The sequence below is a fragment of the Microcebus murinus genome, chromosome X (assembly GCF_040939455.1).
Source record: "Microcebus murinus isolate Inina chromosome X, M.murinus_Inina_mat1.0, whole genome shotgun sequence".
NCBI classification, from domain to species: Eukaryota; Metazoa; Chordata; class Mammalia; order Primates; family Cheirogaleidae; genus Microcebus; species Microcebus murinus.
The window spans coordinates 112328891-112346013 of NC_134136.1; the positions used below are offsets into that span (position 1 = coordinate 112328891).

The window sequence follows — 17123 nt, forward strand, 5'->3', positions numbered from 1 at the left end:
TTGCCATATAAGGTAACATATTCACAGTTTCTGGGAATAAAGATGTGGACATCTCTGAGGGCTATTATTCAGTTTACCACAAATAGCTAAGCTAAACTACAAGTCAAATATTTAAGCAGATCCCTGTGGATATTTAGGAATTAGGATATGGAGAGGGGAAGGGAGTGTATTGCAGGCGGAGCGTCTTCCAAGTAGGAAGATCTGGAGGTGAGGAAGATTATGGCTTCTTTAGAGGAATGAAATGTTGACTAGGGTTAAAGTATAGATATGTGAAAGTATAGTGGAAAAGGGCCAGAACACAAAGGGTTTTTTAAACCATACTAAACAATTTGAACTCTTAAGAGCAAAAGAAAGACATGGAACAGTTTTCAGTATGATAGTGACAATTGTCAAATTAGTGTTTGGGGGGAATTCCATATAGAAGAGCAAGAATGGAGACAGAAAACTGTGATATGATGTACCAGGGTGGTGTCACCTAATTCACAACATGTCTGAAACCCAAATTCATTATTGCCCACCATAGCCAGCACATCCCCCAACTTCCCTATTGGTGGCAGGACCACCTGGATTCTTCTAGGATCCAATTCTTAAAATTATTTTTGGCCTCTTTCTCTTTTTTTCTTCTAACTTCACTCATTATAGCTTGTTTATATGAACATGTACAAAATAATGAACAATATGAAAATAAGCCCCCCTTTTCATCCCTTCTCTAACTCTTGACGATCCAACCCCAATCTCTGTATGTGACCTGATTCACAGATCAGTATGTATCATTCTCTGTCTTTGTATATGTATTTACATGAGTTATATACGCATATATCTATTGCATTGCATTAAGTGAATATGCATTTGAAAGCATAAAAGCATAACTATCTTCCTATTCACAACTAACAATGTAGCTTAGATATTTTCCATATCAATATATTTTTAAATACTTTATTTTAAAATTGCACCATGGTATTGCTGTAACTTTAGGCTATTTCCAAATTCCCACTATTGATAATTATGCTATAATGTAAATGTATCTTCTAATTTTTCATTCAAATCTTTCTCGTGAATTTGTTATTAAGGCTTTCTTCTAACCAGCTTTTTAAAGGTAGAAATAGTTTTCTCTTTAAAAGTGTCGAAATACATGATGCCAAGATAAGAACTAATGACGCTAAATATCTTTTTCCAAACTGAGGGTTCTGTGAAAATTCACAATGGAAGCTCCACAGAAGAAAACAATACCTAATTTGGTTTAACTCTACATATCCAGATTTCTGGTTGGACTACAGAACTTTTAAAAACTAAATGGAATGTCTAATAACATCTTGTGGGATACTGGTTTTCCGTGGAGGCACCGAGAGCCAGTCAAATGTGGTTACAAGCAGGGTCCCTGATACCAGACTGCTCTGAATTGACTGCTTGACCTCGGGCAAGTTATTTAACTTCTCTATGCCTCAGTTTTCTCATCTATAAAATAGGGATAATAGAATTTATTTCGTGACGGAGCCATAAGGATTCATTGGGAAAATGTTAGCTGTTATTACTGTGGAATGTTACTCTTGAAGCATCAATATAAGATTGATGGCACTGTTAGTTGGCCTTCCTGTTATTGTTTGGAAAGTCAATATCATTGTGAATTTTTTTAAAAAAAACCTTGGCTACTGCTCTCCCACATAATGTACCATACAGATTTGCCCATATGAGAACAAACTGCTCTCTTGAAAACAAATGCCTGCAATTTCATAGTATCTGCCCCTGAGTCTTTGAGCTTGGGGTTCATATTCATAGTAAAATACAATTTTTTCTCTCTCTCCATAGCAGCATCTTTGCCTCTATAGCAGTTCTCGCCTTTTGACAATCACGGATTCTTGTGTGTGGTACTCCAATTACAGCTGCCCTATGGGATGATTGCACATCTATTTGAAAGGCACCCTTAAGTGAATGCTGCATATGTTATTTAGCTTATATTCTAAGCATCCTAAACATCCCTCTAGATATGCTGAAAATCCATCTAACTGTTGTGTTGTCTCACAGTAAAAGTCAAACAGGAAATTAACTTTATTTTTATTAATTTCATCCTAAGAGCACTCCCAGAAACATTCTATTTTTAAAGCTGCATTTCAAGTACCCAGTAATGAGATATATTCAGATATACCCTTTCCTTTGACCCAAATATTGACCCCTACTATTTTTAAGTGTGTGTTACTCAAAACAGATGCTTTCTAAACTTTGTGTGATGCTGTGAGGATTTTTTTTTTTTTTGAGACAGAGTCTCGCTTTGTTGTCCAGGCTAGAGTGAGTACCGTGGCATCAGCCTAGCTCACAGCAACCTCAATCTCCTGGGCTCAAGCAATCCTCCTGCCTCAGCCTCCCGAGTAGCTGGGACTACAGGCAAGTGCCACCATGCCCGGCTAATTTTTTCTATATATATATTAGTTGGCCAATTAATTTCTTTCTATTTATAGTAGAGATGGGGTCTTGCTCTTGCTCAGGCCGGTTTCGAACTCCTGATCTCGAGCAATCTGCCCGCCTTGGCCTCCCAGAGTGCTAGGATTCAAGTGTGAGCCACCGCGCCCGGCCTGTGAGGATTTTTGATTGCTGCATCTTTTTGATAATCACAGGTTAATGACCTGTCTAAAGCTATGCTTATAGGCATCAGAATGATATTTAACCCATCTTGTCATCTTTCTAAATAGTTTCTAGTTCAGCAAGGCTACTGGCCAGAGAGGGAAAAAATTCCACATCCAAAATGTTTAAAGAGAGATATTTTTAAGTTAAGGAGTTAAAGAACAAAATAAAAATGAATTTCACCCTTTAAATCTGTCTAGTGTTTTATTGGGCACATTTAGCTAAAAGAATGAGGATCAACTATTCATTTTTTTTCCACTTGATTAAAGTGTGTGTGTAATGGGTATGGAAATCTTTAAGTGGGGCTATGAACTAGCTGAAGAGAGGCAGCAAGTGATAGTACATCCTTAGGTAAATTCATCACATAGCCCAGATGCTGGCCCTCAGTGAAATTTGATTTTGTCAGCACACAGCAAACAGATCTGACATGGATTGAAACTAAACCAAATGTGGAGGGCTCTGTAGGCAAAATGAGAACATTCACTCCTGAAAGGAGAACTCTATGTGAGACCAACTTACAATCAGAAGTGTCTGGGAGGAAGTGAAATCAAAAGAAAAGGGGAATTAGTTGCATGATTTGAATGATTAATTGCATGAAAATTTGCCAGACCAAGGTTCCATCACCCAGCATGAAACATGTGCTACAGAGAACAAACAAGTGATTTTCATTTTCATTAATTTCTCTGGTTGGAGTCTGGATGGGCACCATCAGCATCTAGCTCCTTAGATTTCCCTTGTCTATGCCTAGGCTGTCTACTTTTTTCCACTCTATATTTCTCCAGAAGAACTATATCATCCTCAATTAGATTCAGTTTTACTAAATTATAATCAGAATCTAATCCTGCCTTCTTCAGGAAACATCCTGATTTACTTGATAGAGTTTTGCCTAGTTCTGATATCCTTGGCCACCCATTTATACAGTAGTCCAGGTACTATTAGTCTGTTAGTCCAGGTACAGATGGGTGAAAATCCATTTAAGGCTAATTTGGTTAATTAAGCTCTCAATGGGAAATTTTATTTCTCTTATATCCTTGCTTGATTTCACATTTTCTCTGTTACCTTCATGTGCTACCCATAGTGTTATTTCCCTCTCTTTACTCTCCTCATAGGGCAGACACTTGGATTTTTGCAAGGCAGACTTGTATTTACAACCCATAAGCTTCAGGTCAAGCATTTTTATATCTCCCAATCTCTCAAATAATTTCTAAATACATTTCTACAGAAATGTAGAAATGTAGAAATTCGTGTAGAACATTCTAAATCTGACATTTCAAATACAAAATATGTCTTCAATGAACCCGGCTATAATGATAACATAGTCATTCACTGAGTTTCCAATTATTTTTTCCATTTCAGCATAAAACCAGATGAGACACACAAATGGTGGAAAAAACAACTGTGTTCTTTATCTGAAGAGACTGCAGTTGACAGTAATGCAAAAACCAAACCATTAACCTTTCTGAAGAGCCCTTTTGCTCTTAACCTGGTTGTTTTCTGTTCTTTTCAATCTTGGGGCCTTCTGATCCCTGCTGCCTCTAGGGCTTTAGAGATGAGGATAAGGCCTGGAGTAAATCCAGAGAATCTGCAATCACCTGGGCACTTTCCTCGGAAAGGGTTAGCTCTTGTGTGTAGGATGCGGTTCAATTCTGAGTCATTTCAGCAAAGTTGTGGTTTGGTGTACACTGTACAGAATAAATACCTGAGGGCTTTGGAAAGTTGAGGAGGCTCTGGACAAGAACCTGTCCTTTCATATCTTCTGAGATTTTGAGATCAGCCTGACTTTATGGTTACCAGGAGGCCCCAAAGCAGCCTTTCAGTATGTATCTAGTTATGCCTGGAAGCCTGACTAGAGTCAAGCAAACCAAGTGTAATTTGCATGTAGACTGCAGTTCATAGACCTGGGAGGAAGCTGAGGGATAGTATCATGGGATGATGCCCAGTAACAAAAACCCAGTAGATCATTCTAAGAGTCATCATTCTTAAGGGGCTGTCTAGAGAGAATCCAGGTACCAAATCAATAAAAGAATGTGCTTAAGAGTTAGAATGAGGGACATGACCTGATGAGAATCTTATGTTGACAAGGGAGTAGCTCTAAAACATCTAATTTGCAGTATATAATGCATACCTGGAATAATTCACAAAAACATGCACATCATGTGATATAAACATCCATCTTAAGAGTAAAACATTACCCAATACAGTTGACACCCCTGTGTTCTCCTCTCTAATTGTCTCTCTTTATACCCTAGAGGTAATCATGATCTTGAATTTCCCATGAATTTGCCTATATTTCTACTATAGATGTATTTGTAAATTAGATATAATATTTTTTGAAAGTTATATCCTTCATATATATGCTATCATTCTTCATGAATTCTTCTGTAACTTAACTTTTTCATTCAGCATTGTTTGTGAGATATCTTTATGTTGATACATGTAGCATTGGTTCTTATTTGTTTAACCAGCCATGCTTTTTATGCTATAGTCCTAGTGGTGAGGAGGAAGAAGGGAAAGAGATGGAGAGAGTCACTTAAGGGCTCTGACCTGTTGTGGACAATCCACATTGTGCAATTAGTATCCCAAAGTGGTGACCCAACTCACCCATGGATCAGCTGCAAAAGTGGTAGTAGTATCTGGCTAACAGAGGAAGCTAATTATAATGGAGGAATCTAAATTTACATAGAGAACCAGGAATCAACTATAAATAACATTTCATGGTAAAGAAAAACCACAAAATGAATACTTAACAAATGTGGGTTTACTAATTTAAAAAATACGTTTTTGAGTTAGGTACATCAATATTTCAAAAATTAGGGAATTTTACAAGTGCTATGATAAAAGTGGCCTAATTAACTTTTCTCTCCTTTGTTTTCTCCACCTTTTCAGTGTTTTCTGCATTCTATCCCAGTGGATCTGATTCCTGCTCTGTAGCTTTCTGAAGGATTGAAGTTGAGCATCATTAGTGAAAGCCAGCTGCTGCCTGACTGCACACCATAGCAAAAGGCTTTGGAGATCTTGTTCAGTTAAAACAATAATGACTTTTTTGGAGCGTAATCCCAGTGGATCCTGTTTTCTGTATAGCCTGAAAGAATACCTCACCACCACCAGCAATTCTGCAGCGACCATATAAAAAACACTTTGCACCAAACAGCTGAGTGACTCTGGGTTGGTTAGGGGGACCCTTAGCAATTGTAGCTATCAATTCACCTTCTGAATTGATCAACCACCGCTACTTAGAGCTGCTGTTGAAATACCATGTCTAAGAACTCGGAATTCATCAATCTGTCATTTTTATTAGATCATGAGAAGGAAATGATCCTGGGAGTCCTAAAGAGAGATGAATATTTGAAAAAAGTGGAAGACAAGAGAATAAGGTAACATTCTTTTATTTTTCAGCCTTCCTTGACTGCTTTCTGTTTGTTTGAAGCAATTTAGATCAGAAATAAGACAAAGGCAACCAAACTGGAGACAGATGTTGCTCAGGGACTTCATGGGTTCCCAGCAGTAGCCCAAATATTAGAAAACATCTTTGTCACTTCACCTTTTAGCCAGACAGGAGGATAGAATTAAGCTAATATGGTGTTGATGAGACCACTCATTTGCTAATAATATCATAGCTAGTACTTTAGAGGAAGGACTACCCAAGTTTAAGTACCAGCTCTGGCATGCATTAGTTGTGTGATTTTGATCAAGCTACTCAACCTCCCTATGCCTTGGTTTCCTCATCAGTAAAACAAGGATAATAATAGTACCCGCCCCATAGGATTGTTGAAAGATTAAGGATGATAATACCTGTGCAGTGCCTGGCACCTGAGTGTTCAATAAATGTTAGCTAGTATCTATTTGTAATGCTTTTCTAAAATCAGTCTTACTGGTGATTTGCCTCCACCATAGCTGAGGAGTAAGGGATCTGGAGAGTGAAGAGTTCCATGGTACACCAGAAATCACTTAAATGTCTTGAAATAAGTTTCTATGTGAAGAAAATTGAGTGATAAGAGAACAGTGAGTTTTATATCCATTGCAGGGAGGGCTTATACTTACCTGGTTCTGGGATACAACCTCACCTATGTTTCAGTAAGCATCCATTCTGATTGGTTGTGCCATTTGCTCTAAAGAGTCATATCATTGTTCTGATTGGTTAGTTGGAACATCCATTGTGATTGGTTGCTGCCTGTACTGCCCTGGTTTTTAAATATATTTGGTTATTACATCTCACCCCAGAAGAAAGGAGCTGAAATAAACAGAGTTCTTGCCCGAGTCACTGCCAAGTATGCAACGCGTGGCTTTTGTGTCGTCTATGGCTCTGGAAACCACACTCAGAATATTATATTTATTTCCGTGAGGAGAAAGCAGATTATTTTCACATGGTGCAAAAATCTTCAATGTTCCTGAAACAACTAGGATCCTTAGAATTGAAAATACATTGGAATATTCTTTATTGATAATTATTTCATTGGAAAGAGCTCATTTTCCAAGATATTCAACCAATCTTGAAGGAACAAAGGGTTTGGGTTTTTTGGGGGGCAGGGAGATGTTTCTTTGAGACAGAGTCTCACTCTGTTACCTGGGCTAGAGTGCCATGGCGTCAGCCTAGCTCACAGCAACCTCAAACTCCTGGGCTCAAGTGATCCTCCTGCCTCCACCTCCCCAGTAGCTGGAACTACAGGCATGCACCACCATGCCCGGCTAATTTTTCTGTTTTTTGAAGAGGAGGGGTCTGGCTATGTTGCTCAGGCTGATCTGGAATTCCTTGCCTCAAGCAATCCTCCCACCTTCGTCCCCCAGAGTGCTAGGATTATAGGTGTCAGCCACCGCACCTATCCAAGAAACAATGTTTTTGATGAAAACCTTTTTCTATGCCTAGAATTCGGGTAATAACTAAATGCAGTTAATAATTTTAAAGAAATCAGAAATATTTTGGCATTAGTAGTCCAGTCATAAAAAGTGGCTAAATTGTCTAATGCACTGCAAAAATTATGTTGTTTATAGGAGATGGCATATTAACTAGTAATTGATGACATTCTCAAAGGAATTAAAAATCACTCTCTTTAGGAAGGAAAAATTTAATAACGAGATCCCCAAAACACTGAATGAAGTACAATGAATAGGGCTTTTCTCGGAATATTTGTTTCTGTCATTATCAATAACTTTTAGTAATAATTATTATACTCTGTCTTCATTTTTCTCTTTTTATTTTTCTTCCCTTGTCTTCTTTCCTTATTCCCTATAAATAAATTCAGCCAAATGGTATAATATACAACAGAGCTGTCAAGTCATTGATTTCTTGGCTCTTTAAACTTTTTGGAGAATAGCAGAAGAAAGGCTTTTGTAGACCCAAGAGATACTTTAATAGAGCATAGATTTTTTTAAAGCTATGTCTTGCTCTCTTCTTTCTAACAAGTGGATAATATTTATTGTTAGTTCAGCACTGACTGCATTAGATGTTTTGTCTCGTTTTGTCTGAGCTCCCGAGATATGAGCTCAGGCCAGATGACTCAAGCTCTTCCACTCTTAACAACATTTTGTATTGAGACATCATGCTAAAGTGGGTGGCCTGGTGTTTAGAGTGTAGTCTATTGAATCACACTTCCAGAGTTCAAATCTTAGTTGCACCATGAAATCTTTGTGTCACTTTAGACAAGGTGCTTCCATAGATAAATCTAGTTTTCTCATTTTACAAAATAGGAATAATATTAGCCCCCTCATAAGGTTGTTGTGAAGATTAAATGAGCTAATATTGGCCGGGCGTGGTGGCTCATGCTTGTAATCCTAGCACTCTGGGAGGCCGAGGCAGGCGGATTGCTCAAGGTCAGGAGTTCAAAACCAGCCTGAGCGAGACCCTGTCTCTACTATAAAAATAGAATGAAATTAATTGGCCAACTAATATATATATATATATATAAAATTAGCCGGGCATGGTGGCACATGCCTGTAGTCTCAGCTACTTGGGAGGCTGAGGCAGGAGGATTGCTTGAGCCCAGGAGTTTGAGGTTGCTGTGAGCTAGGCTGACACCACGGCACTCACTCTAGCCTGGGCAACAAAGCGAGACTCTGTCTCAAAAAAAAAAAAATGAGCTAATATTATAAAGAGCTTAGAGCATTTCTGGCATAGAGGAAGCACTCAGTAATTGCTGGCTATAATTATTAGCCCTCTTGTTGGTTTGTGTTGCCCCTGATTTACTAGTTGTAGTGAACGCTGTCAGTGCTGCACTCAGATCCCCTGGGGTCCTTCTCATTTCCTAGTTTCTATGTGCTTTACTTCTTAGGACTTGCACCTTCTATTTTCATTAAAGCATTACCTTTCTGTGACTGGAATTTTCCATATAGTTAGAGAGCCACAAGTGCCAAGTAAACTTGAGTTTAAATTGGGTAGCCCAAAGCCAATAGCTGACAGGTACAGGAACCCCTTGCCTCAAGGTATGACAAACTGCAATGTGACTTAAGTTCCGGAGCTCCCTGTGAGATCTTTCTGAAGCTTGACTTCACTTAAAAATCACACCCTTGCTTAGCTCCTCTCCCCTGTCATCTCCTGATTCTCCTACTCTGTTGCAGATTTCTCCTGAGAGCACTTCATAAGAGGTGTGCGTGCACATAAACCTATATTGCAGAATTAGCTTCTGGAAAACCAAACCCGAAACACTATAAAGCTTATATTACTGAAGCTATTGCAATTTAACATAGTTTCAAGGGAATATATAAATATAATAAGTTTTGGTGGTGAGAATTAAAGTAAAGGATTTAGAGTTTATTTGATTTACAATTTAAGATCTTCCCAACAATCTTTTATCACAATCATTGAAGTTTATATATTGGTAAAGAAAAATGTGAGACGCTATAGACCAGGCTTAAGCATTGTGGTCAGATAGAATGATTTTTTGTTCATTTTCTCTATTTATCCTCCTTTAAATCTCCCTCCTTTTGTTATGAGTTTAAATACAACCTAAATCAGTTCAGGGTGGCTTAACTTTGGCCCAGCATGTCTGCATGACAATTAAATTCTGCAAACTTTTTTTTTTTATCATCTGCTTTATGCTATATACTATGCTGGACTCTGAGGGAAAGGCAGGATTATATAAAAGAAAAGATGAACCCTTGGATTCCTGGCATAGAATTCAGGGGCTCTGTGTACTTGAATTGGGGGAAAATTTGTATGTCTATTTTTATCAGCCTTAACTGAACTTTAGCATCTTCTTCAATTATGAATGTAGTAGACAATACACCATAGTACAGTAGTCCCCTTCTTATTCATTGGACACATTCCAAGACCCACAGTGGATGCCTGAAAGCACAGGTAGTACTGAACCCTATATAATATTTTTTTTCCAATCTGATAACCTAGAGGGCTATTAAAGTGACTAACGAACAGATAGTGTTTACATCATGGACAAAGGGAGGATTCACATCCTGGCAGGGTAGAATGATACAGCATGAGATTTCATAACTGTACTCAGAACAACTCACAATTTGAAACTTATGAATTGTTTATTTCTAGAATTATCTATTTAATATCGTCAGACTATGGTTGACTACAGGTAACGGAAACTGCAGAAAGAGAAATCACAGATAAGGGGGGGCTACTGTACTATGAACCTGTAACTTTGTAATCAGAGAAGTCACAAATTGTCATTGTCACATTAAAGATGAATAAAATATCTTAAAACATCAGTTATGCTTATCAGTACTTCAAAATTATGGTACTTTTTAGACCTGCCCCAGGATTTTGCTATTTAATGTGTAAATAAAGCACTTATTATTGTAGCACAATTTTCCATTTTTAATATTTTAATAACTATATTTCAGTATAATTTGTTTCCTTTATAAATCTGTATATTGCATAATATGCAGAGGAAAAAAAGCAATTCTGAGAAGGGATACAGCAGCTTCACCAGACTGCCAGGGGAGTCCATGGCACCAAAAATGTTAATATGCCTGATATAGAAGCTCACAGTCTAGTAGGGGAGACAGATACATAACAAACTAATGACAGTGCAAGGCAGAGCAAAATAAGCACAAACTAGAGGCATAACCCAGACATCAGCAGAGGACACTGTCTTTGGGGATTGTATTAGTAGGGCTCTTCAGAGAAACAGAACCAATAGAAAATATGTGGGTGGATAGATAGAAAGATAGATAGATAAAGAGATGTATTATACAGAATTGGTCCATATGATATGGAGGTTGAGCATTCCAGACCCATGAGAACCAATGGTATAGTTTCAGTCTAAGTCTAAATGCCTGAGAACCAGGAGAGCTGATGCTGTAAGTTCCAGTCTGAGTCCAAAGATCAAAGACAGAAAAAACTAATGTCCTAGATTGAAGACCAAAAAAGAGAATTCTTTCCTATTGAGCCTTTTAGTCTATTCCGACCTTAAATAGATCAGACAAGGATCACCCACACTGGGTAGGGCAATGTACTTTACTTAGTTTACTGATTAAAATGTTATTTTCATCAAAAAACACTCTCAAAGAAACATCCAGAAAAAGTGTTCAAGTAAATATATGGGCACCCAGTGGCCCAGTTAAATTGACTCATATAATTAACCATCTCAGAGATTCATATAAAGTTGGCTCCAGCCCCCTTTCCCACACCCACACTTTTCTGAATTTCATGGCTAATCCCAGCTCTGTGTCCCTGCTTCTGCTGAACTCTCTCCCCTTGCATCTCACCGTTTATAGGTATTCCTTACTTTGTCTTTGCCAGACCAGACAGGGAAATTACTCCTTTTTCCTTGATATTCTCCAAAACCATCAATACAGGGAATTTAGGTGTTTAACAGATTTTATTTTTTATAAAATTTTTATAGTAAACTTTGGTGCTAGCTATTACAATAATTACTTTTACCATTGTTTGGGGGACTCTACAGGAAGAAGTAAATTGATTATGAATAAGATAGAAATGGAAGGAATGGTTTCACGGAAGAGATAAGGTCTGAGCTTGGCTTTGAACTGTGAAAAGGATTTTGACATTGGCAAATATGGGTCAACTATGTTTCAGTTGTTTACCATGAGCTACAAAATCACCTTCAGATTCTGCTAATCAGTTTTAGAAGGAAATGAAAGCCAAAGAAATTTAAGAATTATAAATATTACAAAGAAGAAACTGATACGGAAAGTTAGTAAATTGGAGTTTGGGAAGCAGTGGATTTATTGTTTGTTTGAGTGTTTATTTAAGTAGGATGTCCTTTGAGATGAAGAAAATTGGAAAATGAAAGTGTTTAAAAATTGTATTAAATCCATATCTTAGGCCCAACACCCAAATGTGCTCCACAGTTCACATAGCCACTAAAATTTGGCATTAATTAAGGAGAGACTGGTCTCTGGGGACTCGTGAAGGTGTTCCCTACCCAGAAGGCATATGGAAAGCCTTATAATTACCTTCTGGCATAAATCACAGGCTGGGGGAGAGGCAACTACCTACTACCATTGCATTCTAGGTTTATTCAAGAAGCTCAAAAATGTACTTATGTATATTCTTCTTCTTCAGGCCAAGAAGGAAGGGGTGGTAGGAGATAGCTAGACACAGGATTTAAATGTTAGAGAGTAAGAGTATTTTAAATGTCCTCTGTGGAGAACAAGTCATTCAGATTTATTGACAGCTTTAATGCAATGAAGAAAAAGGGAAGAAGGGTTGAGAAGAAAATTGAGCTATCAACAGTGATTGCAAATGGAAAAAATACTGACAGTTTGGAAGCACAAAATAGAAATCATTGTTGATTATTTTGTACCTTAGATTTTTCTAACTTTGGAAGAACTCAGACTACCATAAAAGTGTACATGGTTCATAATATGTACTCCAAGAAGTCTTATTAACAAATTCTTTGTCTACTTGATCTCCCGCACCTAAAACAAATACTGTTAAATGTCTACTTTGTGGTGTTGGCCTATATAAGAAATCCTCAACTTATAAGTTACTGTTCATTTAAGCAGTTCATTTGTGGGCTTTATTCTCACTAAGAGGACAGCATTTTCATTTGGCCACCATACGTGGAAACATATCTGGACTTACATTCTCTTTGGCACCTAATCTTGTGCTTCCAAGATAGGCTCTATTGGTTGCCTTTCAGTATATATCTCCTTTCTTCCTCCCTATCTAAATTTCAGTTTTGTTCAGTTCCAGAAATATGTTTTTTAAATAATTAACCATACTAAGATTGGGATTTCTCTACAACTATCATCGATCTGGAAGCGGACATGAGACCAAAGATGACCCATCCAGACGTGTATCCTAGATTTTGTGGGAGGTTCTCTTTCCTACTGGACATGTTTAATGAAAGAAACATGTTATCCCACTTGCTGTCGAGGATGAAGCCCAGCACAATCAATGAAGCTGAGCCAAAAGAATAGAAGAGAATTATTGTCAGCATCCTGATATACTACAACCTACCACACCTCTGAAATTTTTACTTAAGGAATTTAATGTCTCCTTATGATTTATAGCAATTTGAATCAGATTTTCTGCTACATGCAGCCAAAAGCATCCTACAATCCCCAAGAGCCAGAATTAATCAACATTTCCTGAGCACCCAGAGGGCCAGGAGCTATTTTTATTGCTGGAATAATGGAGGTGAGCAGAGATACAATGTGTACTTGTTGCATCCTTAAAGAGAGTTGCAGTCATGGATTAGACTTTATCCATGGTGTAGACCAGGAGTCAGTAAATGTTTTCTATAAACAGCCAGAGAGTAAATATTTTTGGCTCTACAGGCCATATGTTCTCTTACAACTACTTCACCACTGTAGTAGGAAAGCAGCAACAGACAGTATATGAAAAAATGTTTACGACTGTGTTCCAATAAAACTTTATTTACAAAAACAAGCAGTGGGCTATATTTGGTCCATGGGCCACAGTTTGCTGGCCTCTGGTGTTGAAGACAACACCTTGGTAGGTTCTAGCCTTGAGAATAGTTGCATTCATGTGAAAGCCCTGATAGCTGTTTCAGGGACAAGCAGGACATCTGTAGTCCAAGAGATTAGGTAGAGTTGGAATACAGACAGATGTCAGAGATGGAGCATGGGCTCCTGTCGGGGAGGTTAGATTATTTCACAGGGTCCCACAATGTCCAGATTATGCCTCACCCAATCTGTAGTAGCTCATGTCCTGAACCAGCTTAAATGTGTTTCATTGCCTAAGTAGAAGAGCCACTAAAGTGAATCTGGAGGTGTAGAAAATATCAAGAAATAGGTTAGGCATGGTGGCTCACGCCTGTAATCCTAGCACTCTGGGAGGCTGAGGCAAGAAGATTGCTTGAGCTCAGGTGTTTAAGACCAGCCTGAGCAAGAGTGAGACCCTATCTCTGCTAAAAATAGAAAAATTAGTCAGACATCATGGCACACACCCGTAGTTCCAGCCACTTGGGAGGCTGAGGCAGGAGGATCACTTGATCCCAGGAGTTTGAGGTTGCAGTGAGCTATGATGACAACATTGCACTCTACCCAGGGCAACAGAGTGAGACTCTATCTCAAAAAGATTAGATAATTTGCTCAGCTGGGAAACATCAGAGCTGAAGTTCTCTCATTCCATGCTGCTACCCTTTCCTCTGTGCTGTGCTGCTTATGTGATAACTGTGCCTACTCTGACCCTGTTGAAAGCTTACCCACAGCCTTACTAATAGCTGTGAGGGAAATGTAACAAAACAGAAAATGTTTCTTTAGCCTGGCATTTACTGACAGTTCTGACCTATAAGCTATATAGCATTTTCAAAGTTACTATAATTTTTATCAAAACATTGCTCTTACACAGTAAAAACTGAGCAGAGTTCCTTAAGTTGTTCTAGTCATTATGCTAACTGAAAACCAAAATGAAAGTGTATTATGTTTTGTTCTGTACAGTTAGCTCAGCTAAAATGGGCCACTAAGCAAGCTAGAACTTAATATCATCAAGAGTCCACAGACCCCAGCCTAGAAATTGCCTTCTCCTTATAGTTTTGTCTTAATGTAGTTGATTGCATTATTTTAGTGCTGGGGGAAGAGAAGAAAGGAGATAGAAGAGGGGAAAGTTATTCAAATTAGCTGTTTGAAATTCTGCAGATAAGCTAAATATTTGTTTCAAGTGGATTTGAAGTGATTTCAAGAATTATACATTCAGCCTGAAAGTCAGGGGGACCAATAAAGTGCCAAGCAATAATATTCTCTTAATACACTACAAATGTTTGATCTGCAGGGCTGTTTGTTTTTCCAAATCTTATCACTCTACTACTAGGAACAAAATTAGTTTGACCTTCTCAAAAGCCTGAAGACCCACTGTCCCCATACAACACCAGAAGAACTATGGGACTAGACTTCAAGTTTGATAAACATTTTGTTGTACTCCTAATAGAATTGCTACAAAGCTTCTTAATGGATTAACAGAAGCTCCCAGCATGAACATACTGGCTCCCTAATAGAATCTAAACTCTTTATGAGTCACAGAGAAATCAAAAAAGAAATTCAGCTCTCCCTTAAACAAATTGAAAATTTGAGGAGTTTTCCTACCAAAGATCTTACTAATTTCAATATATACATACATACAGGAAAATTAACAAATGTTGATTCTACAGCATTTTCCTCCAAGTAATTCCTAGTCGTAGGGCTCACGATAAGCACGGGGCCGTAAATATATGATGTTTGGATACATGTCAAACATCAAATTGTCCAAATAAATAAAACTATACTTTCCAGACTGTTTTTTGTATTTGAAATAATGGGTCACCATATTCATAAGTAAGATAGTTAACTATTTGAGCCTATATGTGTATCTATATATGTGTCTCTTTATATAGGTCTATGTTATTTCATATTATTAATTGTATCTATATTATATTCATATTATTTCAAATATATAGACATATATAAAATATATAGAAAGATATACATATGTATATAGAGAGTCTATCTATTTGTATATGCAGTCATTCCTCAGTATACATGGGGGATTGGCTCTAGGATCCCTTTATATACCGAAATCCCTGCATACTCAACTCCTGCAGTCAGCCCTGTAGAACTTGTGGATACAAAAAGTCAGGTCTTTGTATACATGGGTTTCACATCCCATGCATACTGTATTTTTGATCCATGTTTTGTTTCAGCTGTGGAACCTGTAGATAACGAGGGTCGCGGCCCATTGTATTTATTTTTAAAAATCCACCTATAAATGGACTCATTCAGTTCAAACCTGTGTTGTTCAAGAGTCAATTGTATATCTTTGACTATTCCTCATATTCCTATTTTAACACCCTTTCCCTTCCTTGTGTACTGTGTCTAGCCACAATTGGTATAGAAGACATGCATTTATAGGCAGCAGGGGTTAATTTTCACTCAAATCCAAGAAACTACCATTCCCTTCCACTGTAAGTTGCAGAAACACAGAAAAATAAAACCCACCTAACCCAGAACATGGCTGAATGGTGGGGTTGGGAGAGGGAGTGAAGATGACCTGCCCTTCCAAAGGTAAGTCAGTTCATAAGAGAATATCTAATATTAACTGTATTCTTGGGAAGATAGGTGTTTTATGTCTAAAGAAATGATGTGCCAACTTCACTAATAAAAATGTCACCTCTAACATTTTAGATTTCAGGCAGATCACCACTTTACATCAGCAGTAATTTTATAAGAATGTTCCCATATTAATAAGAGTTATGTATGGTTTAATCAACTTAAGTCTGTAATAAGATTAAGCGAACAGGCATTTATTAATTTTTCTAATAATTATTTTATTGTAGAGTAATTAAGAATAACTGGTGAACATTTAATACAAATAACTAAAATTAATAAAACGTTTACACATCAAAAGTTTTTTAAATTTTTAGACCCCATAATGTACTAGAATCTACAATGGGCATCAATGTCTGCAAAATTTTTTATATCATAAACCCTCAACTCAATTAAACAAGTATTTACTATATTCTGATATATTTTTTTCACCATAAAAGTAATAGGTTTATTATAGAAAATTAGTAAATCATATAATATGAACTTTAAAATCTCATGTAGAATTCTTTCCATAGATAGTTTTCATTTGTGTTGAATTTCCTTTCTGTCACTTTTCTGTATATACATATGATTTTCACATAATTAGAACCATACTGTTTATGTAAATTTGTATTCCTTATTTTGGCTTAACATTATTTCATGAACATTTTCCATGTCATTAAAAATTCTTTGGAAGCATCATTTTTATTGGCTGGATAAGATTTCATAACATAAGATTTATTGCGTATAACATGGATGTGAAAGATATTGCTTAACTATTTAGTATTTGTTCTAATTTCCATGAATATCCATATATTTAAATCTTCTGTCTTAATTATACTGTGATTCATATTTTGATTTATATTGCCTTTAAATTGAAAGATTGCCTCTGGAAATACTGTGTCAATATCCTCTTCACTAAATTATCACATTATAACTCTTCAAATATCAAAATGATGATAATTCTTTACTGATTTAGTGTTTTATTAGTATCCTATGTTAATTTGCATTTATGTGGCTATTACTATTTTTACATGGTTGTTAGTACCTCTTTTGTGAAT

General features: G+C 37.1%; 1 protein-coding gene across 1 annotated transcript in view; it reads left to right on the forward strand.

The window, feature by feature from the left end:
• Positions 1-5509: 5509 nt before the first annotated feature.
• Positions 5510-17123, forward strand: part of SYTL5 (synaptotagmin like 5) — a 105476-nt gene continuing 93862 nt past the window's right edge. Inside the window, exon 1 of the mRNA XM_012736667.2 lies at positions 5510-5990. Within this exon, the coding sequence (XP_012592121.1) occupies positions 5872-5990 (119 nt within the window). The 5' untranslated portion in view covers positions 5510-5871. The remainder of the gene's footprint in view (positions 5991-17123) is intronic.